Here is a 24,076-nt window from a genome sequence, read left to right as displayed (position 1 = left end):
ATACAAACAATGCACCATTTCCTACAAAGCTGTCTCTAGAATCAGCAACATAGTTGCCTCTTGTAGCATTTCCTAATTACTGTTCCTTCCTCTCAGCTTTATAGCTCATTCACATCATGCAATTTCCCATATTTGTGCACAGTAAATGGGTTATCACATGGATGTATTCAAATGTAGAACTTCCTTAATGCTTAGCTCTTGATTATGAACTGACTGGAACACCTGGTGGTATTGGATACTTGAAGTAAACTTAAATCACCACTGATTCCTCATGTATATTGTATAGAACAGATATAATACTATTCATGTCTGAACTTCTCATGTGACTTTAAATTCCAACTATGAGCAGTACTACCAAAAAGGATCATTGCAATGTGGTTTTTAGGAAGATCATGAGAATGAGAAGCAATGGGAAAGTGATGACTCAAAACATGAGGACCTAGCAGATATGAAAAAAACATACTCAGCCTGCTGGCCCCGTGACTGGTTGCCACTAGACTGTCCAGGAGTACGTGTGATAGCAGTTAACTACTCCACAGATGCAATGCTTTGGTGCCCTGTTGGAGTTAAACAACCACCACGGTTTGTAAAACACAATATTTCACTTCTTATTTAAACCTTCTTGTATTGTAGTTTTTATAGCTTATCATTGGTCATTCTGAATAATACCTTCATAAAATTAAAAAATATTTCAGAATAAAAATGTCACAAATACAATAAAAACTGTTGTTAAATAAGGCAGTGACTTAGCAACTTAATTGTTTCTGTGTGTCCTAGAACAAATTTAAGGATCTGGAATTCTGAGCTAATGTGAACTGCCAGGCTTTTGCAGACAATTTTGGAATACTTTCAGAAAAATCTCACAGAAGGAATTACTCAACTAAATATTCTGGGGAGAAAAGAAGAACTGGTCTTACAACTTTGGCAGAAATAACAGAATTCATGATAACAATATTAGAGAAGGAAAGTTGCTACTCACCATATAGCGGAGATGCTGAGTTGCAGATAGGCACAACAAAAATATTCTCACAATTATAGCTTTCGGCCATTAAGGTCTTTGTCAACAATACACACACATACACACAGAGACACTCATGCAAAAGCAACTTACACACAAGACTGCTGTCGCAGCCAACACATATAATTCATGATAAATGTAAAAAATACACCAAAATAAACTGGAATACAAATATGTAAAATAGAGAGATTTAGTAAATTTAAATATTTTGGAGAAATCATACCGCATAATGGACTAGAAAAATTTGAAATAGATGGAAGGGCTAAGGAATGAAAAGAGCCTATGGTTTGACAAGAAACAACTACAACAAGAAATGAATATCTAGGAAAACAAAACAAAAAGTCTATACCACAGGGGGAAAACCAGAATGTTTATATGCACATGAATGCTTAAAGATGAACTATAAGCTGGGCAGAAAATAGGTTCTGAAAGACGAACTATTAGAAACACAGAGGGCATAGGCAAACTGCAGATGCCCAGAGAACGAGAAGTAACAAGGAGATCTATAAAAATATTGAGGAAATATCAGACGTAATAGTAATGTGGAGAGTAATCTCCTTTGGATACCTCTGCTGAATGAATGAGAGCAATCTAATGAAACAAATATATTATATTTGTGGGAAAAGAAATTGACAGTAATATAGATTACAGAAATAAGAAAAAACTAGAAAGAAACACCATCAAAGAGTCATAAATAACAGAAAGAGATATTTTTAAGAATAAAATAAAGGCTTTCAAAGCAGAAGAAATAAGAAATCAGGAACAACAAGGACAGAAGAAAGGAAAAGTCAACATAGGGATAAGATTCAGGAGTACTTTCAAAACGAAAACAACAAAGAAAGAGGAGAAACTGAAGTTGTTAAGTGGTTCTAGTTGGTCCAAACAAAGACAAATTAAAAAAAATAATATCACAACATTTGGAAGTTTACAAAAAATGGTTCAAATGGCTCTGAGCACTATGGGACTTAACATCTATGGTCATCAGTACCCTAGAACTTAGAACTACTTAAACCTAACTAACCTAAGGACATCATACAACACCCAGTCATCACGAGGCAGAATGGAAGTTTACAACATCAAGAAGGAAGCACATAACTGAATAACCTTTATACTACAGATTCTCTACATGCTGATATGTACGTGATTAGTATTACAGAGCTGTAGGCCTACTTGATCTCCTATTTGAGAACTCAGTGAGATGTGAAGCTCCCCTATGCTCCAGTCAGGGTCTCTAAGCCTTGTAGCATGGAATCGAAAAAGGAGTGAATGTATGACATAATGTCTAGGAGATAAAGCTATTGGCTTATGTTCTTTTTTTTTATTATTTTTCCCCTGGTACAATCACATGAGCAATTCAGAATGCTGTTCCCAGCATCAACCAGCCACTGGTCATCATCAGGCTAAACACACATCAAGACAATGCTCATGTGACTGTGTCAGAAAATAACTATAAAAATGAAATGTCTGGATAGAATCCTGTACATGAGACTTCCGAAACATGTTTTAAAGTGTAATTTCATCATGAATTTTTGTTTATTGGTGTTATGTCTGATCTCTATGAGAGTGTAATATCCTTCAAAGAGGTTAAATGACAGGAAATGTTTATTGGTGTTATGTCTGATCTCTATGAGAGTGTAATATCCTTCAAAGAGGTTAAATGACAGGAAATGTTTACAAGGATAGCCTGAACAGAATTATGAAACAAAATGTACTTAGGTTTAAGTTGTTAATTAACTGTATTATTGGGGAACTAAAGAAACATAAAGTATGAGCAGAAAAATTAAAATATTTGTTTTGAGTTCAAGATACAGTCAAGTAATATGTCATATACCACAAGGTCACAACTTGCAAATCCATGGTATTAGAGAAAAGTAAAGAATCAGATAAGAAGGAAGGAAGCAAAAAAATCAACCTTTCGGAAAGAAACCTGAGAACATTCACCGTGAGTGATTTAGGTTAAACGTGAAAAACATAAATCAGGATGTCCAGACAGTGATTTGCATCCACTTCTCCGACATACTATTACAGTGTATTAACAACAATTCTGTCTTGCTTAGTATCCCTAAGGTGCCTTGTTGTTTTCAATGGAATGCCTTTATAGCAATTGCCTTTAGGCAATGGAGTGCCTTTTAGCACTTTATAGCACTTGCTATAAAATAAGTTTTCAGTTGACACAATGTGCTGACTACCATTTTTAATATTATTCTTTTTACTTATGTTTTTATGTTTTTCTCAACCATTTAGCTAATAATGCAAGCATTTTAACATTTTCAGTGTGAAAAGTGGTTCTCACTTTTTTGTTGTCTTTGTTATTTTTATTACTACCCAATAGATCATTTGTAAGTTTAGTTTGCACATTTTGAATGATCAGTCAAGCAAATTCCCACATTTCTTTCCAGCACATCAATGATCGAAAGAAGCTGTAAAATGATTGAGCTCTTGTGCAGGATTGGTGTAGGAAATTACCCAATTGTATGGGTAGGCCACTCAAAAGGTGGACTGTTTGTGAAGCAAATAATAGTTTATGGTAAGTAAAACTATGTTATAAGTTGCAGTTTTAAAAGTGCTGCTTCATGTTTATTTCTTATATATGTTTAATTGAAGTGATTACTTTCACACCCTACAACACTGATTACCATTTCATAAATGCAATATATCCATCATGCTCAGCTTATTGACAGTTAATGCTATACATTACAGCACAAGAAAGTGGCAAAGAAAATTTAGCTGGCCTGTACCGTAATACGAGAGGAATAATGTTCTACAGTGTGCCTCATCGTGGATCTGTCCCTGCCAAGATAAACTTGCCATTTCTCAGGCAATCCATCGAACTGACAGAAGTACATGCAAGTAATGTATAACAATAGCTAACACACAATAACAACAAATTTGTAAAATTTCAGTAACCTGATAGGACACAAACAAGCACTAATCCAACAGCTGTTCTTCTATGAAAGAGATCAATGTTTCTCCACTTAGTTAAGAAGTGTACATCTGTTCTTTGTCCAACACAACTAGAAAAGTAAAGAAGTACCCTCTATTTTGATTTTCAGTCTTTATACTGAGAATGAATTCTCTTATTCTATGCAGATTTTAGCTGTGTTGAGCCTTTGCAGGCTCGGAAAGGAAGGTGTAGAACCCTGTGAAATTTGTTTTGGTACACAGTATTAACTTGTCATGATATGTCAAAATATTCATGCACTTTTCCTTTACCTCTTAGTTCTTTAGTTCTCAATCAGTAGAAATGAGTCTGGGCCAAGTATCATATTTGCCTCACTAACTGCTATTGTCTGCTGCCAGCCTTGAACCTCTCTTTTTATGCAAACTATGAGAACCGGAATATGTAGTGCCCCCTTCACTTTATCATATCAAATATCATTTGCCCTATATGTAGTTAATGTGCCTAAAAAAATTCCTGCAAGAGCGACTACAAGTTTGCCAGGAGAAAATACTTCAACTAGGACTGAAGTACTCTGAGGTTTTTGTTAATAGACTTCCACTTGAGGAAGTGTACTGAAAAGTGTTGCATAGTGCCGAACACTTTTTCAAACAGTAACATAGGATTAAATCATTAATTCAGTTTGCTCAAATATCTCATGTTCAATAAATGGTTTTTGTCATTCCTTTCAAACAAATTTATGATATCAGCCCAAATTTTATAAATTAGTAAATATATTGTCAGTTTAAGTGTCTCTTACTCATTAAGTAGAGGCATCCATGAGGTTCAAGATGAACACCTCATGCTGATGAGATTGCTGACTTTTGGAATAAAAGCACTCTTTCTTTCTTAACTGACTTGTCCCAAAATATTTCCCATGTAACATCAAAAAGTTTTTTCACTTTATCACTGGTGTTGACAGTATAACTCTTGAAGATTGTTACATTTAGTTTCTGCATAGAGAGAGAGAGAGAGAGAGAGAGAGCGAGAGAGAGAGAGAGAGAGAAAGAGAGAGAGAGAGGGGGGGGGGGGAGGGGGGATGCTATGGTTATATCATTAAGACACTCAACATTGTGGTCATTGGTGTTCTTACAAGAATATTTTGAGATGAATATAGTTAAAATACTTAAAACTAAGTGTTAAATTTTGAAACTAAAATTATATCTAATCCAGTCTGTGACGTTTGTACTCATTCACTTAAAAATACATAATACATGAAACTCACTTTATATTCATTTTTTCAAAATCAGTTGTTACAATAATGTAATGAGGAGCTATGATTAGCTAATCACTGAGAAAAAGGAGGATGCACCAAACAATGAAAACATATTAAAATCTTCTGTCTAGCATGAATCATTGTCTAATTGAAATGTGAACTGTTAATTGTGATTTATCGTTCTTATAAAGTACATTTCTAAATTAGACATTTCAAGTATAGGAGGCTGAAATGTTACCAGTTAAACTGGTACACTTCAACTAATTACATTCTAGAAATTTGTTTATTATCAATAATGCAAGTTTAAAATACTGACATACCAAACTGGTCTTCAGCTCAACTGGTATTGATCTGTTCTTGGTGTGTTGCCTCATTCTGCTACATTACAAAACAAATAAAATTCTGGAGATAGAACTCCACTATCATCACAGTGCAAGTGCTAATAACTATTTAATAGCTGTTTACCAAATTTGCCATGAAAATACATTCGGATCAAGATACAGGTGTAAGTAAATCTTTGAGACCAAAAAAGCAACCAAGTTCACAAATGAGCTGAAATACATAAACCACTGGATATCGATGATCCTAAGATTAAAAACTACCATCTTTTAATTGCTGAAATGATAGCACTTCACAATGAGGCAGTGAATACAGTAGAAAGGGCCAGCTTTAGAAGACTGATTAATAGCACTTTTCCACAATATAAAATACCAAATCATCCTTACTTTTCAGGCAAAATAATTCCAGAAATATGTCATAAGGTGGCTAACACAATTAAAAGATTACTTTCAGAGACTGATTATATATTCGTGACATGTGGATGTGCTTGCATAATTAAAATTTTCTTAAGTTTTACTGCACATGTTATTGATCATGAATTCAATGTCAAACATATAATATTAAGCATCAAGTAGTTTGAGGGACAACATCCACTAGAAAACATAGTGATTAGTTTACAGGAAATTACAAATTTACGGGACATTCAGCTGGCAAAAATTCATATAATTATTCACGATAATGGATTAAACATAGTAAAACCTGTTAGTACTACAGAGGTGGCCTCAGTGCTTTGTTTCATTCATAGTCTTTAATTAATTGTTAACCATTGTCTGAAGGCTCAGTCAAATGTAACTCACATGATAGCAATTGGCAGGAGTATCGTAACTCATTTTAAACATTCAGGGATTGCACAAAAAAAAAAAATTGCATTCTAGCCAAAAAGATACCATTTGGTTTCTGTACAAATTGTAAGTAGCTTTTTTCTCCCTGTAATTTACCCCTGCCACCTTTAGAGTTTGAAAGAGAGTATTACAGTCAACATTGTCAGAAGCCTTCTCTAAGTCTATAAATGCTATAAACATAGGTTAGCCTTTCCTTAAACTTTCTTCTATGAGAAATCATAGAGTCAGAATTGTCATGTGTGTTCCTCCATTTTTCTGGAATCCAAACAGATTTTTTTTTTTAACCTGGCTTCTGCCAGTTTTTGCATTCTTCTGTAAAGGATTCATGTTAGTAGTTTGCAACCACGACATATTAAACTGATAGTTCAATAATCTTCACACCTGTCAGCACCTGCTTTCTTTGGAACTGGAATGATTGTATTCTTCTTGAAGTCTGAGGGTATTTAGTCTGAAACTAGATGGCATTTATGAGTTAAGGGGCATGAAAGGGTAACAGTAGTTGAGAAGGAAATGAGAAAGAGTTGCAGTCTATCCCCAAAATTATTCAATCTGTATATTGAGCAAGCAGTAAAGGAAACAAATGAATGGAATAGGAATTAAAGTCTAGGGAGTAAAAGTAAAAACTTTGAGGTTTGCCAGTGACACTGTAATTCTTTCAGAGATGGCAAAGGACTTGGAAGAGCAGTTCAATGGAATTGACAATTTCTTGAAAGGAAGATATGAGATTAACATCAACAAAAGCAGAATGAGGCTAATGGAATGTGGTAAAGTTAAATGGGGTAATGCTGAAGGAATTAGACTAAGAAATGAGACATTTTAAGTAGTAGAGTTCTGCTATTTGGGCAGTAAAATAACTGATGGTCGAAGTAGAGAGGATATAAAATGTAGACTGGCAATGGCAAGAAAAGAATTTCTGAAGAAGAGAAATTTGTTAACATCGAGTGTAGATTTAAGTGTAAGGAAGTCTTTTCTGAAAGTATTTGTAGGAATGTAGCCATGTATGCAATTGAAACATGGATGATAAACACTTTAGACAAGAAGAGACTAGAAGCTTTTGAGATGTGCTACAGAAGAATGCTGAAGATTATAGGGGTAGATAACATAAATAATGAGGAAGTACTTAATAGAATTGGGGAGAGAAGAAATTTTTGGTAAAACCTGACTACAAGAAGGAATCAGTTGGTAGGACACATTCTGTAACATCAAGGGATCGCCAGTTTAATACTGGAGGGAAGCACAGGGGTAAAAATCATAGAGGGAGATCAAGAGATGAATATAGGAGCAGATTCAGAAGGACGTAGTTGCAGAAGACCTGGAAATGAAGAGGCTTGCACAGAACAAAGTACCATGGTGAGCTGCATCAAACCAGACTTCTGGCTGAAAACCAGAACAATGACATCCAAACAGATTTGGATTTCCCTTGAGGGAATATGGAATAGTTGTGGGTAAACAACTAGAATTCTCTCGGATACAGACGTATTCACACTTAGCTTCTACACAGATACAAGTCCGGAGGCTAACTGTCGTTAGCATCCAACATCTTCTCCAAAGCCCTCTCCTCAAAGATAGCACACTTACGTACAGAAAAAATATCGATATTTATGGCGCTCTACACCACATAGCCCCCCCCCCCCCTCCCCCGCACAGTATGGAGTACGTCCCTGTGAATTGGGAGGGGGGGTGGTAGGTAGCGCACAGTTCTTCTGTGTCAGGTGGAAGCGGTCGACTGGTAGGAGGCCGGGGGGTCAAACCCGGTACGTCAACGGTGAAGTCAGCAAGCGACGCCGGCGGCTGAAGACGACGTCCCGTCCTGGAGTGAAGGTGTAGCACTTCGTCAGCTGGCAGGCGGAGAATCACCTTGCCAGAAGGCCTAACAAAGGCACACAAGTTGCCACATGCAGCACTTCTGCTCAATTTAAAGCGGCGCACCACACGAGATTCTGCACTTCCTCCCTCAATATTGTCACACGCAAGTACCACACACACCGTATCGCCATCTACGACAACAGATAATTTATGTATGTCATCAGGGTGCACATGTGTTGTGAATTCTTGGATGGCACCTTACGAGCAATGGTAGGGAGGCAGGGAGGTGTGGGAAAGCCATGGCAGGGGGAAGCATCTGCTAAGAGGGGGGTGGCAGGTGCACTGGACTGCGCAGGAGACAACCTCGGGCGATCAGCTGACAGACGAGGGAGCGTGACCGAAGGCAACGAGGAGCCAGCGTGGATTGAACGGCGTGACAAAGAGCTGTCACACGAAGATGGTAACACAATGGTAGAATCCGAGTGGTTGGCAGTTCGACTGCGAGGGCTGTGAGGAGTGAAGCCCCGAAAAGATTTGCCACTCGAATTAGATGAACGCGGAGAAGGAGCAGTGCTCGGCAGAGAAACACGCTGTGGAGAATCAATACCCAAATGCATGGTGTGGGAAGATGGATGACCGCTCGAAGCAGGAGTGGGAGAAATAGGGGCAGAATCAGGGAGGTTCACCTGAGGCTCAATGAAAGCTGGTTTCACTCGGTTGAGTGAGATCGTGGTTACAGAGTCTTTTATGAGGAGATCCATGTTATTCTCAGAGCGTTTGACGACCTTGTAAGGACCTGTGTAGGACGACTGAAGCGGGGCTTTGACTGAGTCGTCTCTGAGAAACACGTACTCACAAGAGTCTAGCGTGCGCGGTACGTACACGCGCGGAAGTGTATGAGCAGCCGGAGGTGGTGGCTGAATTTTGCTGCAGTGCAAGCGCACTCGCTCGAGAAGTGAAGGGAGTTCAGAGGGCCGTGGAAGTGGGGTCGGAGTGACTAATTCTCCAGGCAAAAGTAGAGGTTGGCCTTACACAAACCCGGCTACGGAACCCTTGAGGTCTTCCTTGAAAGTCGCACGAAGGCCAAGAAGCATGAAGGGCAGTGCCTCTGTCCATATTGAGTCATGGCAATGCAGGGCAGACTTTAAGGTGCGATGCCATCTCTCGACAAGCCCATTGCTTTGGGGCTGGTGTGCAGAAGTATGAATTTTGACAATACCACACATTTTACATAAGTCAGAGAAAACTGAATACTCGAATTGTCGCCCCTTGTCAGTGGTGAGGTAAACAGGTGAGCCAAATCTAGAGATCCACGAATCTAAGAATGCTTGACTTACTGTCTCAGAGGTAATGTTCGGAATAGGCACAGCCTCAGCCCACCGAGTCATCCTGTCAATAGCTGTAAACAAGTAACGGAAACCCTCGGAGGGGGGCAAAGGGCCTACGACAGGCTGTTCCAGCTCGTCGGCTCCGTTGTGAGCCGCGGAGCACTCCCTGCTCCAGGGAGCCGTGTCGCTCACTGTGACCATTCAAGTGGGCCCGCACGCCGGCAGGTGGCACGGCAGGCTGAGGCAGCCGGCAAGGCAAGCGTTTTGATGTGCCAGTTGCGTCTTACAAGATCGACAACCTCATACTTTTAGCTCCTAAGACGTGGTGACATGCTACACCAGGAAATACGATGTTCAGGAAATAAATAAGAAACAACTGTTTTATAAGAAATTCCATACTAAATTTATTGGGCCTCTGTAGCTTGACTTTTCTTTTCATTACAAGATCGAAAATATCAGGTGTCAAAGTGTTCACAGCGGTAATGCGGAGGATGGCCTTCATTGTTGCATCCTGAAGAAACAATCGTTCCTTACTTTTTACTCTTTTCATTGCTGAGAAAAGCTGCTCACAACAATATGTAGATCCAAACATGCCCATGATCTGAGCAGCATTGTTGTGAAGCTTGGGAAATGTTTTTTGCTGTAATGAACAATACCATCATGACAAATCCAACGTGTTGTAGCACCTGTCTTTCAACAAAGTTGAATTTTGCTAATCAATAATCTCCAAATGAAGTGATGATGACAAGTCATCGGGGGAAACTGAAAAAGGAATGCTGAACACCTTAAGTTCCATTTCCAAACTAGTAAGGTCTCGGAATCGTGTTTCAAACGACGTGATGAGCTGCTTTAACTTTGCTTGGTAATCGCCGAAAGTAGTACCTTCAGGTAGTTTTAAAGAAGCAAGACGATTGAAGAACGTTAAATGTCCATTATTCATATGCCTCTCAAATAAAAGTAACTTTTGCATGAACGCTTTGATCTGGTCGTGCATGTCAACTATTAGCTGCCCTTTGCCCTGCAATGACAGATTTACATTATTTAGATGCATAGTTATGTCAGCTAGGAACGCCAGCTCTGATATCCATTTTATATCTTTCAGAAAACGCATTTCTTCCCCTTTCATTTCGAGAAAAAGGGTTATTTCCTCACGAATGGCAAAGAAAACATCAAGAAATTTTCCCCGACTCAGCCAACGAACTGTACTGTGGTAAGGTATATCCCCATACTCCGCTTCCATATCTTTCAGGAATCCTTTGAATTGGCGATGATTCATACCGTGACGCCGCACAAAATTCACACACTTCATGACATCTTTCATTACGCCACCTAGCTCTATTGTTTCAGCACACAGTGCCTCTTGGTGAATAAAACAATGAAGAGTCAAAATGTCTTTCCCGAATTCGTCCCTGAGTTTATTTTTCAAACGAGAAGCATAACCTTGGTGACACCCGATCGTTTGTGGTGCACCGTCTGTCGCTACAGAATGGAGCTTATCCCACGGCAAATTCATATTGTCCACTGATTCACAAACAGCTTCAAAAATGTCACGTCCTGTTGCGGTGTAATCGAGTGGTACCACATCCAAGAGTTCTTCAGTTACTTGCAGCTCCACGCACAAAAACTGCAAGCTGAGCACAGTCCGATATGTCGGTGCTTTCGTCAAGCACTAGCGAAAATGCAACAAAGCTCTCCGCCTTTTTCCTGAGCTGTGTCTCTAAATCTGCTGCCATGTCTAGGATTCGACGAGACATTGTTTGCTTCGACAGGCAAACCCCTTCAATTGCCTGCACCTCCCTTGGAAACAAACATTCTGCAACGGCTACCATGCACGATTTTACGAGTGGTCCCACCGAAAACGGCTTGCCACTCGACCCAATGATGTGAGCCACCCTGCAGCTTGCTCGATTTGCAGACTCAGTAGTGTTTTCTCCGCTCTCATTCACCTGAAAATTATAAACGCATTACAGATCACGAACTATGTTGCATGTTTTGATACCCTCCGTATTACGAAACTGTTTTTAAACTTAACATCTCCTGGTATGTCGTTCTTAAGCCTGGCCACCAGTTCTCTGCGTGCAACGCCTTCTACCTGATCATAGTGCGCTGCGTGAAGATGTGTATAATGTCGTCGTATATTGTACCTCTTCGCAGAATTAATTACTTTATGACATACAAGACATTGCGGACGACCATCCCTCTCAATGAATAGAAAGATATCCTCCAATAGAGGTACAGGGCTCCCGCGGCTAATCATAGCTGTCATTGAACACGGATTATTGTTGCGGCTGCATGCGGCCAGGGGGCAGTGAGTTCGCTTTCCCCCTCCACGCGGGCTCCGGGCTGCCGCAGTGAGCGCTCCGGCTCCCTGGAGCTCGGTTGGAACAGCCTGGCCTACGAGGTCGACATGAACATGGTGAAACCGGCCTGGCGGTTGGGCAAAACAGCCAAGGGGTGGAGAAGTGTGCCTGGAAACTGTTCTGTTGACACACCATGCATGCCCTTGCCCAAGACTGACAGTCACGGCGCATGTCTCTCCAGACAAACTGTTCAGCTACCAGACGGGTGGAGGCTTTGACACCGGGGTGTGCTAATGTGTTAAGTTTGTCAAAGACCTGGCGTTGAAGGGGCTTAGGAATGAATGGCCACAACGTACCAGTTGATTCATCACACCACACTAAGTCAGATATGCCAGGGAAAGTAGAGCGTACCGGTTGGAAAGAGGAGCTGTGGTCTGAAATTAACTGCATGGTATCGGGGTCTGCTGATTGCAACCGAGGTAGGTCTGTTAAGTCAATTAAGGTTGTGATAGCACCAACACATGAGAGAAAATCAGCGACCACATTGTCCGCTCCTCAGATGTAGCGAATCTCATTTGTAAATTGCAAGATGTAATCGATTTGACGAAAGCGTCGTGGGGGCAGATCAGCCGCAGGATTTTTTTTTATGGCAGGAACCAACGGCTTGTGATCAGTGAGCACATAGAAATCTCGTCCCTCAACATCAGTTCTGAAGTGTCTTATGGCCTCGTAAACTGCAAGTAATTCTCTGTTGAATGCTGAGTATTTCTTTTGCGCGTTGTTTAGCTTTTTTGAGAAAAACTGTAGGGGGGTCGTAACATCGTTGTATGTCTGACTCAGTACTGCGCCGATAGCATTGTCACTAGTGTCAGTAGTGATAAACATTGTGGCATCCGCCCATGGGTGAGCAATAGTGACAGCGGAGGCCAACAGCTGATTGAGTTCATTAAATGCCTTGTCCATGTCTGGTGTCCATGGTACCTGGCGGGTGCCAGAAGTTTGTGGGCCAGGGAGAGCATCTGTGAGAGGAGCCTGCACCACAGAAGCGGCTGGCAAATGTTTCCAGTATTAATTAACTGTTCTGATGAACCTGCATAATTCCCTATAGGTCTGAGGGCGTAGCATCTCGAGAACAGGCTTGATCTTGTCCTGTGGTGGTGTCAGACCGTCCGATGACACAACATAACTTAGGAATGTGATGGATGACTGGTGAAATTGAGTCTTTTTATTGTCAGTTCAATACCAGCGGCTCCTAAAATATCTGTCACGACTTGAACACGCTCCTCACTCTGTTCCAAAGTAGAAGCAAAAACCAATACGTCGTCCATGTATACGAAACAAAAGTCTAGATGGGATAAAGTTTGATTGATGAAATGCTGCCACGTTTGGGGGGCATTTTTCAACCCAACCGGCATAAATTTGTATTGGAACAGCCCGAAGGGAGTGGTTATGGCAGTCTTTTCAATGTCCTCCGGAGCCATAGGAATCTGATGAAATGCGTGCTTACAGTCCAAAACAGAGAAGTACTTTGCACCTGCGAGCGCATGATTGAAGTCTGCGATGTGTGGGACTGGATATTTATCAATGATGGTGCGGGCATTTAAATGCCTATAGTCTCCGACCATACGCCAAGTACCGTCTTTCTTTTGGTCAAACAGGATAGGACTAGCCCAGCAACCGGAAGAAGGTTCAATTATTCCCTTTTGTAACAAATCGTCCAATTGTTCTTTTGCAATTTTCATAAATTCCGGCTTGAGGCGGCGTGGGCATTGCGATATGGGCGGCCCATCGGTTAGACATAACCGATGAACTGTGCCGTTAGTGACTACTGCAATACGTGGCGCGGCAAGACAGTCAGATGTCCGTGAAGCGGAGCAGGCAGTGGCGGGCGGGCCAAGCTGTGGCGCTGAGGCGCACGTTAGTACAGGTGTGCCACCCGCTCGTAGGCTGCGTAAAGGCCGCACACGTGTTAACATGGGCGAGGTTGGTACACTGGTTCTTGGTAGCGGGCCGTGCCGCTACGAGCGCTGTAGGCACGAGTGGGCGTGGCCGAACAGCAGATGGCCGTAGTTCATTGCCATGAGCTTGGCAAGTTAATTGTCCATTCGGAACGCAAGGAGGATGAGCACTCGGGCATACCCTATCATTACAAAAGGGGGTGCTGACACAGTTTACAGAGTTCACAACATTGTCGTTAATGTGCGCGGGCACGGGAACACCAGATTGGCACGGACTGACCTTGTCTGTAGCCGATGAGTCGTCTTGTAGTGCCGCGAGGCGTTGTTGTGTGGAGGCCAACTCGTGGTGTATGTCACGGAGATGCAGCAGCATTTCCATACGTTTCATCCGCAACTTCGAAGAGTTGGCGCACTCCACTAGCCACTTGTTTGTCCAAGATTGCAGCTCCAAGGATAGGTTTACACACTTCTTAGCACAGCACACATGTTTGGTGTTAGCCGAACTGTCACTCGGCGAAGCGAAAGGAATATGTTTGTTAAGGGGGGAGGGGGGGGGTAAAACACAGTATTTTGCACAAAATCTAATGACAACTGATAGTGCTTGATGAAATTAATTCCGAGAATAGGTTCTTCAATTGTTGACACTAGAAATGTCCACTCAAGTTTGCACTCGGGCGAAAGTTTCACTGTATACAAAGTGGAAACCGAACACTGTAGGGTAGACAAGTTCACTGCACGAAGTACTGTTTTGTGTGGTTGCACTTTATTAGTTGCTAGGCGAGCCGGCAGCAAAGAGACGTCTGTGCCAGTGTCTACCAGAAAACATACACCTGATCGTAAATCGCGAACAGAGACTCGACCACACTTACTGTTATTGTCTGAAACGGAGTGCAACGTGGGATGGTGCCCGTTGTTTGGATCGCAGGAGGTGGCACCGTAGCCTACCTGCGGTTGGAGTTTGGATAAGAACACGGTGACTGGCATTTGCGAGCTTGCTCCCCAAATCTCGCGTGGAAGAAACAGTAAGGTTGGGCGGGCCTATGCTCCTGTGGGTAGTTGTTAGGTGACGGAGTATGTGCCCCAGAGTCTTCCACAGAGGCCGATGCACTGTCGTTGCAGGGAGTTGAAGGTGCAGGCAGGGCGGCTAGTTTAACAAACTTGTTATTAGCAGCACCAGACAAGGGCGTGGCGTCAGAAAGCGTCTTAGTGCGGTCACGTCCAGAATGCAGTGCTTGGAGCTCACGTCGCCTGGCAGAGTACGCTCTGTCAGCGGCGCGTAAACGTTCATTTACTGGCCTATCTTGATACGCAGAGATTGCAGTCTGGACAGGCAAAGGCAGCTTTTCAGTCCAGATTTCTGCAAGCGTGTCATCAGGCATAACTTGCTCATCGACGAGAAGATGGATGCACCACCACAGCTGGGACGGAGACCTGTCGCCGAGACGCTCTTCGTAGATGAGCTGTCGCACATTTTCTCTCCTGGTTTTAGAGACGCGCTCCAGTATCGTCTGTTTCGCCACAGCATTCCCTGCTAGGGGGGGTGCTTTGACCAGATCGTAAATTAAATCGACGCGGTCGTGAAGATGGTTCATGAAGCAGGTGAAGCGTGCGTCGTCGTCCAAAGCACAGACATTGAATGTTTGCTCAACCAGGTTAAACCAGAACTCCGGGTGAGCGGGTTTGAAGTCTGGTAATTTCGGCAGATTCGGCACTGCAGTCACTGCGGAGGTGCGCCTATTACTTCGGATGGAAGTAGAGCATGCAGAAGGCTGCAAGTCCGAATTATTGGCATCCCGTAATGCGGGAATCGCGAAATTCACTTGACGCCGGGGGGGGGGGGGGGCGGCTGAGAAGCGATGGACGCTTGAATGGTGTGAGGATTGTAGTCAAAATGTGCATTCTCATTGATGTGGTAGCTCGGAGAAAAGCCACAAGTGCTTAAGTACGCCGGTGAATGTCCGTTATGCACACAGTATTCACTCGACCGTGAGTGGTGGGGCTGGTTGTACATGTCGGAGTAATTACTGTCCAGCACAGAATTGTTGACTCGATTAGAAGCAACACAAGGATCCCACACACGTCCACTAGGATGCATACTCAGTGTGATATTTGCTTTTTGGCAAGCATTGAACACCTGTTGACTAGCCGGCGCAGAAGGATACACACGTGGTGGGAACTGATTCGAGTTTGAATTTACTACTGGATTTTCCAAAGTAACAAAACCTCGCTCGACGCCACGAACTGTATTGAATTGTGTGTTCAACACAGGAGTAGGAATGTTCTGACCAACACTCTGTGGAGAACACGTGGGAAGGCCCAGGCTAACAAAGCCAGAGTCCACGACCATTGGCGGTTGGAAGAAACTGGCGGCACTCGATGAATTCCACTGCATGTTCTGGCTGAAGGATTCCGAAGATTCTTGTGGCATGTCCACTACGACGGCAGGAGTGCTGGAGAGATGTTGCTGGAATCCGGGCGGCGATGAATGCTCAAAGGCCATTGTCTGGAGCTGAACAAAGGCCCTCGCGATCGCGGAGAAACCCGACGCGGTAGGCGCGTAAATAACCTTCAGGCGGTAACTCGGACTCGTATTACACAAAAACGGGGTCACCAATGAGGGAATATGGAATAGTTGTGGGTAAACAACTAGAATTCTCTCGCATACAGACGTATTCACACTTAGCTTCTACACAGATACAAGTCTGGAGGCTAACTGCCGTTAGCGTCCAACATCCTCTCCAAAGCCCTCTCCTCAAAGATAGCACACTTACGCACATTTTTTTTAATAAGAGGTGGAGCCCCTCCACGCCCACACCAGCATGATGGCCAACACAAAAGGTCTACTGCCATCTCTGCATAAGGGTTAATATTCACTAAAGTGAGGTGTTGCGGGATGTGGGTACTGCAATGTTTGCGTATGTCTGGTTAGGATTAACCATTAATATGCGCTCATCTGGAGATAGATTGGTCGAAATCTGACGAAGGGTAGCGGTTTGAAGGGCAGAGGAAAAAAAAGTGCCAAGGCAAGAGCCAAGGGAAAAAAACCTCTGTGAACGTTAGGTCGGGTGGTAAGAGCAGTAGCGGTTGTCTTGCTGCCTGCGATAGGTTGTGCAAGGATAGGCTTTGTTAGTAGTGGGTATCATGCATGTCGATACCTTGACGTTGAGCGTTTGAGCTGCTCGGCGGCTGGCGCTGGGTGCTGGTACAGAGTCTTCGTTCAGCGTCAGTGATATGCAACAGTTAGGTTTGTTATCGTTCTTGTGTCCGTTAGGTCATATACCGGAGGCACAGTGTGAGGGAATGTTGGCAGATTGTTTGTGCGTCTGTGGGCGAGCTCGTCGGTGTCCCTGCTGTGGCCTGTTGGTCGGCTCTAATAGCAGCTGGTAGTTGCCAGTCAGTGTTGCTGATATGCAGGGGCTTGCCGACGTTTGTCGCTGTTTGCATATGTTAGTTTACCATAGGTGGCTATGCCCTAGCTAGCAGTGTCTTCGGCCGCTTGTGCTTCCACCTGTTCTTGTGATCATAGTTTCCCAGAGTGAGGATGAAAGGACTGTTAGAGTGTGTTGAGTTCCTGTATAGTCGTCTGGTGTGTTTTTTTAATACTTCCTTAAGGGTATCAAGGCGGTATTCATGGTGAAGATCCACGGTGCGTGTGTAGCGTGGAGCGTTGCTAATGATTCGTAGCACCTTGTTCTGTATGATCTGCAGGCGGCGCAGTCATGTAGGAGCTGCATATCACCAGATGGGAGCTGCGTACGTCATCAGAGGTCTAATCAGTGTCATGTATATGGACCTCGACACCCTCCTATTCAGTGTGCTTTCCCTGTTGAGCATTGGGTAGAGCTGTTTGACCCTCGCGTGCGCTCGGTTGGGCAACGTATTCGATGTGGTCCCCCCATGTAAGTTTCCGGTCCAGCCAGACACCAAGGTACCTGACTTTCTCTCGGAAAGGTATTGGGCGTGTATGTAGTGTTATTGGTCTACAGTGTTGGTGTTTGCGCAGTAGTTTTGGTCTGCGTGTGAACAGAACTGCTTCGCACTTGTCAACGTTTACTCTAATACGCCATCGCTCCAACCAAGGCTCAGCTGTTCTGAGTGCTGTCTGTATTCGTGAATTGATGTTCGACGGTTTCCAGTCTTGCGCGAGGATGGCTGTGTCATCCGCATAGACGGCTAACGTCGTGTTTTGTGTCGCTGGGAAGTCATTAATGTACAGGTTAAACAAGATGGGCCCTAGGATGCTCCCTTGGGGTATTCCAGCTTGGATACCGTGTTGTGTTGATTGTTTATCCTGCACGTTAGTGTTGAAACATCTGTTCGTGAGATATGAGTGTATGAGACGTACGAGTCCATCCGGGAAACCAGCTTCGCTTAGTTTGTGTATAAGTCCGTTGTGCCAGAGACGATCGAAAGCCTTTTCGATGTCTAGGAACACGACCCCTGTGGCTTTGTTCATGTTGTAGCCGTGTGTTATATGTTCGACTACACGGAGGAGTTGTTGTGTTGTCGAGTGGTGATTCCTAAAGCCGAATTGCTCCAGTCTTAGGGTGTCATTGGCGATGCAATGCCTAGTGATACGTTTTAGTATTACCTTCTCAACAATCTTGCTGAGCGAACACAGCAGACTGATGGGTCGGTAATTTTGTGGGAGGGAGTGGTCTTTCCCTGGCTTCCTGAACATCAGGACCTTGGCCGCCTTCCAAAAGTCAGGGAAGTGTTGGTGTGTCAGTATGGCATTCGTTAAGTGTGTGAGGTATTCTACGACTTTATCCATGAACTCCTGGAGGACACGGTTTAGAATGCCATCAGGCCCAGGGGCTTTTCTAGCGTTGGTGTGCTTGATAGCCCATGTGATTTCATTTGTGCTAGTACGTCTTATTTCGTTGCGCGAGGGCTGGGCTACAAGTCGTGTAACCTCCTGGTCCATTTCAAGTGTGAATGCTGGGTCTGAAGGAACCAGATTCGGCATGAAGGACGCTGCAAATGTTGTGCCCATAAGCTCTGCCTTTTCCGTCGCGGAGTAGGCCGGGCCGTCTGGTCCTTGTAACATGGGAATGTAATGTTTCTCCCTGGCGAAGTGTCTGGCCAGCTGCCACACGCCAGGATGTGTGGTATCCAGCCCAGAGAGTTTCTGTCCCCATTGCTCATTTCTGAATGTTTGTATTTTATTCCGTATTATGCCCTGGAGTCTGTTGACGTGCAGTTTATAGAACGGGTGCCTGCTACACTGCCAGTATCTCCTGAGGCAGTTCCTCATTGAGATAAGGCCCAGGATTTCCTGGGGCAGGCCCGTCGAGTGTTGTCTTGGTGTTGTAAATGGAATGGCGTCAGTCATTGCGTCTTGGACGGCAGTTGTGAGAGCCTCCACAGCCTCATCGATTTGCTGTGTGTTGTTAATTTCGTGAGTGTCAGGAATGCGACTATCAAGCATTTCCTTGAACAGTGTCCAATTCGCACGCTTGTAGTTAAGCATCCTGTGTGGTTCGATGTCCTGCAGTGTCTCTTCCATGTGCAGTATTACAGGCATGTGGTCTGAGTCCAGATCGTTTTCAACCGTTAGGTTGAGTGTGCATGTGATGCCCTTTATGAGGGCTATGTCTAACACGTCTGGCCTATGTCAAGCCTGTGTAGGCACGAACGTGGGAGCGTCCGGCCCAAGTATAATGTAGTTTCGGCCTAGTGCGTGTTCGTACAGTTTCTTGCCGTTGGAGGTTCGTATTCGTGAGTTCAAATCAGGGTGTTTTGCGATGAGATCTCCAGCGGCAATTACCCGCGGTGCTATGTTGAATACTTTGCTGATATCGCGTGTTACTATGTTTTTAGGAGGATTGTATATCGATACCAGTGTGGTATTGGCTCCGTTGAACTTGACCCTGACGGCCGTAGCCTCTAGTCTTTCAAGTGCTGGGAGCTCGATGTTCGTGTGTTCTATGTCTCTGTGTATGATGATTGCCGTGCCACCTCCCCTCCTGCCATCCGCTCGGTCAGTACGATAGACACAATACCCTGGGAAGTTTAGTTGTTTGCGAGGCGTGAGCAGTGTTTCGTTCACAAGAGCGATTCGGATAGCCTTTCGCTCCATGAACGCGGCCATTTCGGCTGTTTTGCTTGCGATCCCGTTGGCATTCCAAAACAGGGTCTGTGAGATTGTGTTTAAGTCTGCGTTTCAGGGCTGGTGTGGTGTGTTATCCATGTAGTAGTGTAAAAAGCACAGAACAAATATTGATATTTATGGCGCTCTACGCCACACCCTCAACTTGAATCGGTGCCAGATGTCAATACATGGTGGACTTCCACCTATTATATGCTTGAAACACTAATGGAACAAAAACAGGTCATTTCACTTTATCTTGCAGACTGTGATATTGCCAATCTGACTGCTGCACAGTGGGAGCTTCTAGAGCTACTTCTGAAGTTATTGCAGCCATTTGACGAAATAACAAAAATTCCAAGTTTCAGATATGCTTACTTTTGTGAAGTTATTCCATTTGTTGTTATGGTACTGTGATATTGATAAAAGTAGCACATCAGAGCTAACACCTAAATTAAGCCAGATGAGGCTGTCATATTACAAAGGTTGCAAGAATGATTTGAAGATGTCACAACAAGTGAAAATTATTTACTGGCCACTGCTTTATACCCATGCTTTAAAAGGAATGTTTTCCACTTCTAAATTGAAATTACAAGATTTCAAATGCATAGACATTCATTATTTTAAAAAATGAGCCCACAGAAAATACATACATTTATTTTATTTGATACCTAGTTTTTTGTTAATTTTTATATTACAGAAATAATTATGTACTTATGACTGCTTTAACAATTACAAGAAAAGTACATTGTTGTCATTATTATAAAATAAATCAATAGTTTCATTTTACCAATTATTTGACTACAACAAAACATCTTACTAAAGTATTTGGCCAAATAGCATAAAAGTGACTGAAAGCCAAATAATAGCCAAACATTTATTGCAATTCTACTGTTTACCAAAAGTTGCCTGTCTTCATGATTTTCTATATTATGTAGTTCTTGTTTTAGAAGTTTCTGCATGTTTTCTTCAGTAAAGTCATGTCTGCTTCCTCTGACACTCACTTCCCTTCAACTCTCATTTTGCTGCAGTGATAAGTTTTTGTAACCGCAGGTTAAGCTAGCATATGAAACCATCGTCATCGTATGAAAGTACCATTACCATACTCATTGTAAGTGCCAATCTAGCACACCAAGAGGAAAGTAACAGTATGGAGAGTAGCATTGTTTCAGGAGTATAACATGACTTACTCTCATGACGGATATTACCAAAATTTCAAGAAATGCACAAGACTGAAAATAATTCTGAGAATATGTAGATGCATGAAAAACACTGATTTTTTTTTTTTTTTTTTTTTTTTTTTAAGAGTTTGTGCTTCATTGAAAGACAATTTATGTTCACAAAACTATTCATTATCATTATACTTGCTTCATTCCTTACAATATAATGTAAAACAGTGTGGGAATAAAATTTGCTTACCACATGTACTTTTTTCACAGATTGTCATAATGTCTTGGAGCTTCATGAAAAATTTCTTTCCCTTGTAAATAGAAATCTGTTACAAGCTGAAGTCTGCAGTTTCACAGAAACAGTTCAGACATTTATGAAGCTTGTTTACTTACAGATTGTATCAGTTGAATCAGCCGGTAAGTTATCTGTAAGAGGTGACAAAAAATAGACTTTTTGGTGAAAACAATGAATGAATTTTACTTTATGTTTTTTAGATGCTGGGATTGGTGAACTGTATGGTGCTCCTCTAGATCACACCAGTATATGCAAACCTGTTGATAGGTAAGACAGCATGCCTATGCAGCTACAGCACACCAACATTTCCTAGTAAGCTTAAATTTCACACTGACACCAATATAAAGGAACAATGAACTCTCATAACAACATGCAGGATAAAGAGGAAGGGGGACATCAAAATATTGGTCATCTTTGATGATTCTACTCATCTGTATACCCACGAGATTTTCAAACATTGGGAAAGCTTAAAAACACTGGCTAGTGAAAACTGAAGAAAAAATTGAATTTTTAATTTTTATCTTATCAGATGTTCCAGTCAATTGTGCATCATAATTTGAGCCTTTAGATGCCTTTGACCTGTTAAACCTGGTGGCAAATGGCCCATCAGTCACATTCCCTCTTGGGTATGTTGTTTGACACACACATCGTTTACTTTCAAAGATACAATTATTCAGCACAGTTTTAGTCATGCGTTAGCACTACTGTCTACATGTAATTTTTGTCTGTAACTGTCTTCAGTTTATATCTCTGGTTTGTTTACCTGTGGAACTACACGGACATTCTTCTCCAAATGGCACTGTTACAAGTAATTCTCTAGATAATGAAAAGGTGGTTGACTTTGAATGCCTCACAAAGCACTGCTACAGTTGTAGGTGTCATGAGAGGTGTTGTATTCATAATTTTCTCTAAGGGTGGTGAGCACCAAACTAGTATAAATTACTGTTGTAGTAACTCTTACTTCTTTAGTCAGGACTACTTTAGTAAATTACTTCTGTAGTAATATACTTGTGGGTCTTTTATGGCTATAGTGACGGTCCACGCACCAAAAATACCAACTTATTACGTTGAGGCACTTTTATTACGGTTCGTTTATTTACAGAAACACAAGAAAAACAATGCACAATTTCACTACATGTGTAACACTTTCGAGACGCAGACGGGACTGCCAAAGAAGCTCGAGTCCCCAAAGACCTTTTACTCTGCACTTCGCCAGTGAAGTTACTGGCAGTCGACTGTCGCCACAGAGCCCCCCCCCCCCCCCCCCACCTCCCCCCCCCCCAGGAGTGCGGAGCACTGGTGGACGGACGTGGGTGTCTTCCTGTGTAGTGGCGTTGTGGGATGCTCGCTGGTTGATAGCAGCGTGTGCTAAGTGTCCATACCGTCTGTGCAGGGTGGACTAGCGCTCGTATAGTCTGCCATCCAGTGGGGGGGTCGGACTGGTCGACCAGCGCGCGTGAACTGGACGGGCACAGAAGATGTTGTTGCAGTACCGGCGGAGAGGGGGATGCGAATCTTGAGCATCCCATCGGTGCTGAACGTTGCAGTTATGGCAGCCATATCCACCCCATTTGGGATAGGGACTGTGCGCAGGATGGTGATGTGTGACGTGGGTGTGGACCCACGTGAAGTGTCCCCTATGCGGAGGACGAAGATGGATCCCTCATGGAGCTGCAAGGAAAGCTCGTCGCGTTGGCACTCAGAGGCGTTGATTGCGATGCAAATTTCGTCGACAGTGGACGTAGGGTGCACTGGGGGGGGGGGGGGGGGGGGGGGGGGAAGTAACGTAGTTCAGGAGAAACCTTGGAACACTCTGTGGAGGTATTGGGTATCAACACTTGGGACGGTCCCCCCTGCGGGTCCAGGGATTAGAATAGGCCTGAGGTATTCCTGCCTGTCGTAAGAGGCGACTAAAAGGAGTCCATCCCCCTCACGGGGGTAGTTAGCGCCTGCGTCCGGAGACGGACGGTTCCACGACCTATAATTGTGGTCTTTTTGGTTTTTCACTTCTCGTTTCTTCCTTCCTTTGGTTGGTTCCTTTCTTTGCTCTTCTCCACCTCACTGTCTTCCTTACTCTTTCCCTTGACTTCTTCTCCTTGCCTCCTCATTGCCTTCGTCTCCTTGCCTTCTCATTGCCTTCTTCTCCTTGCCTTCTCATTGCCTTCTTCTCCTTCCCTTCTCATTGCCTTCTTCTCCTTGCCTTCTCTGGTCTCCGCCACTGCGTTTGAGACAGTCTGTCCTCTTTCTCCCTCTCTCTCTTCTTTTTCCTCTTCTTCTTTCCTCCCTGTGCGTGCCTGAAGGCCGACCCACACGTTCGCACGCGTAGCCAGTGACGGGGAAACGCGTAATTCCCCGCCCTGGCTAGACATGTAAGGCACGCGCGTACCCCCTGGTAAAGGCCAGGCCCGGGGAGGGGTGATTGCCTGAGCTGATACCTTCTGACCATGCCGATTGGTCCCTCCGTCTGTTTCTCGGGAGGTGTGACCTGAGGTGTATACATTCACCTAAGGCGGGAGTGCCCTCTGAGAGGGTCCCCACAAGGAAGGAGCGCGCCATCGGAGACGCTGGCAATCATGGGGGATTCCTCCGCAATGGATTTCACTCCATCTCTCTCGACTTCTGCCCAAAAACGGAAACGTGACCAGCCACCAGTGACAAAAGTACTACCGCCTGCCCCACAGTTCCTCGTCGTTTCTCGATCTGAGGATGGAAAGGGTTTTTCCTCTGTCAACCCTTTCGTTATCCAGAAGGGCGTAGATGCCATAGCCGGATCTGT

The 24,076-nt window shown here is 43.5% G+C and overlaps 1 protein-coding gene across 4 annotated transcripts in view; it reads left to right on the top strand.

The window, feature by feature from the left end:
* Nucleotides 1-24,076, top strand: part of LOC126182698 (protein SERAC1) — a 169,634-nt gene that overhangs the window by 109,609 nt on the left and 35,949 nt on the right. Inside the window, exons 5-9 of one of the 4 annotated variants that reach the window (XR_007536698.1) lie at nt 386-582; nt 3,418-3,545; nt 3,719-3,858; nt 21,276-21,422; nt 21,501-21,567. Coding sequence is in view for 2 of the 4 variants with exons in the window: in XM_049924872.1 (XP_049780829.1) it covers nt 386-582; nt 3,418-3,545; nt 3,719-3,868; nt 21,276-21,422; nt 21,501-21,567 (689 nt within the window). In the remaining 2 variants the exon portion in view is untranslated. Of the gene's footprint in view, nt 1-385; nt 583-3,417; nt 3,546-3,718; nt 3,869-21,275; nt 21,423-21,500; nt 21,568-24,076 lie in introns of those variants that run through there. The other 3 variants (XR_007536697.1, XM_049924872.1, XM_049924874.1) reach the window with 3 other exon arrangements.

Source organism: Schistocerca cancellata, chromosome 1, assembly GCF_023864275.1.
Source record: "Schistocerca cancellata isolate TAMUIC-IGC-003103 chromosome 1, iqSchCanc2.1, whole genome shotgun sequence".
Taxonomy (NCBI): Eukaryota; Metazoa; Arthropoda; class Insecta; order Orthoptera; family Acrididae; genus Schistocerca; species Schistocerca cancellata.
The sequence above is the reverse complement of the archived record's forward strand: the minus strand, read 5'-3'. Positions and strand labels throughout refer to the sequence as shown.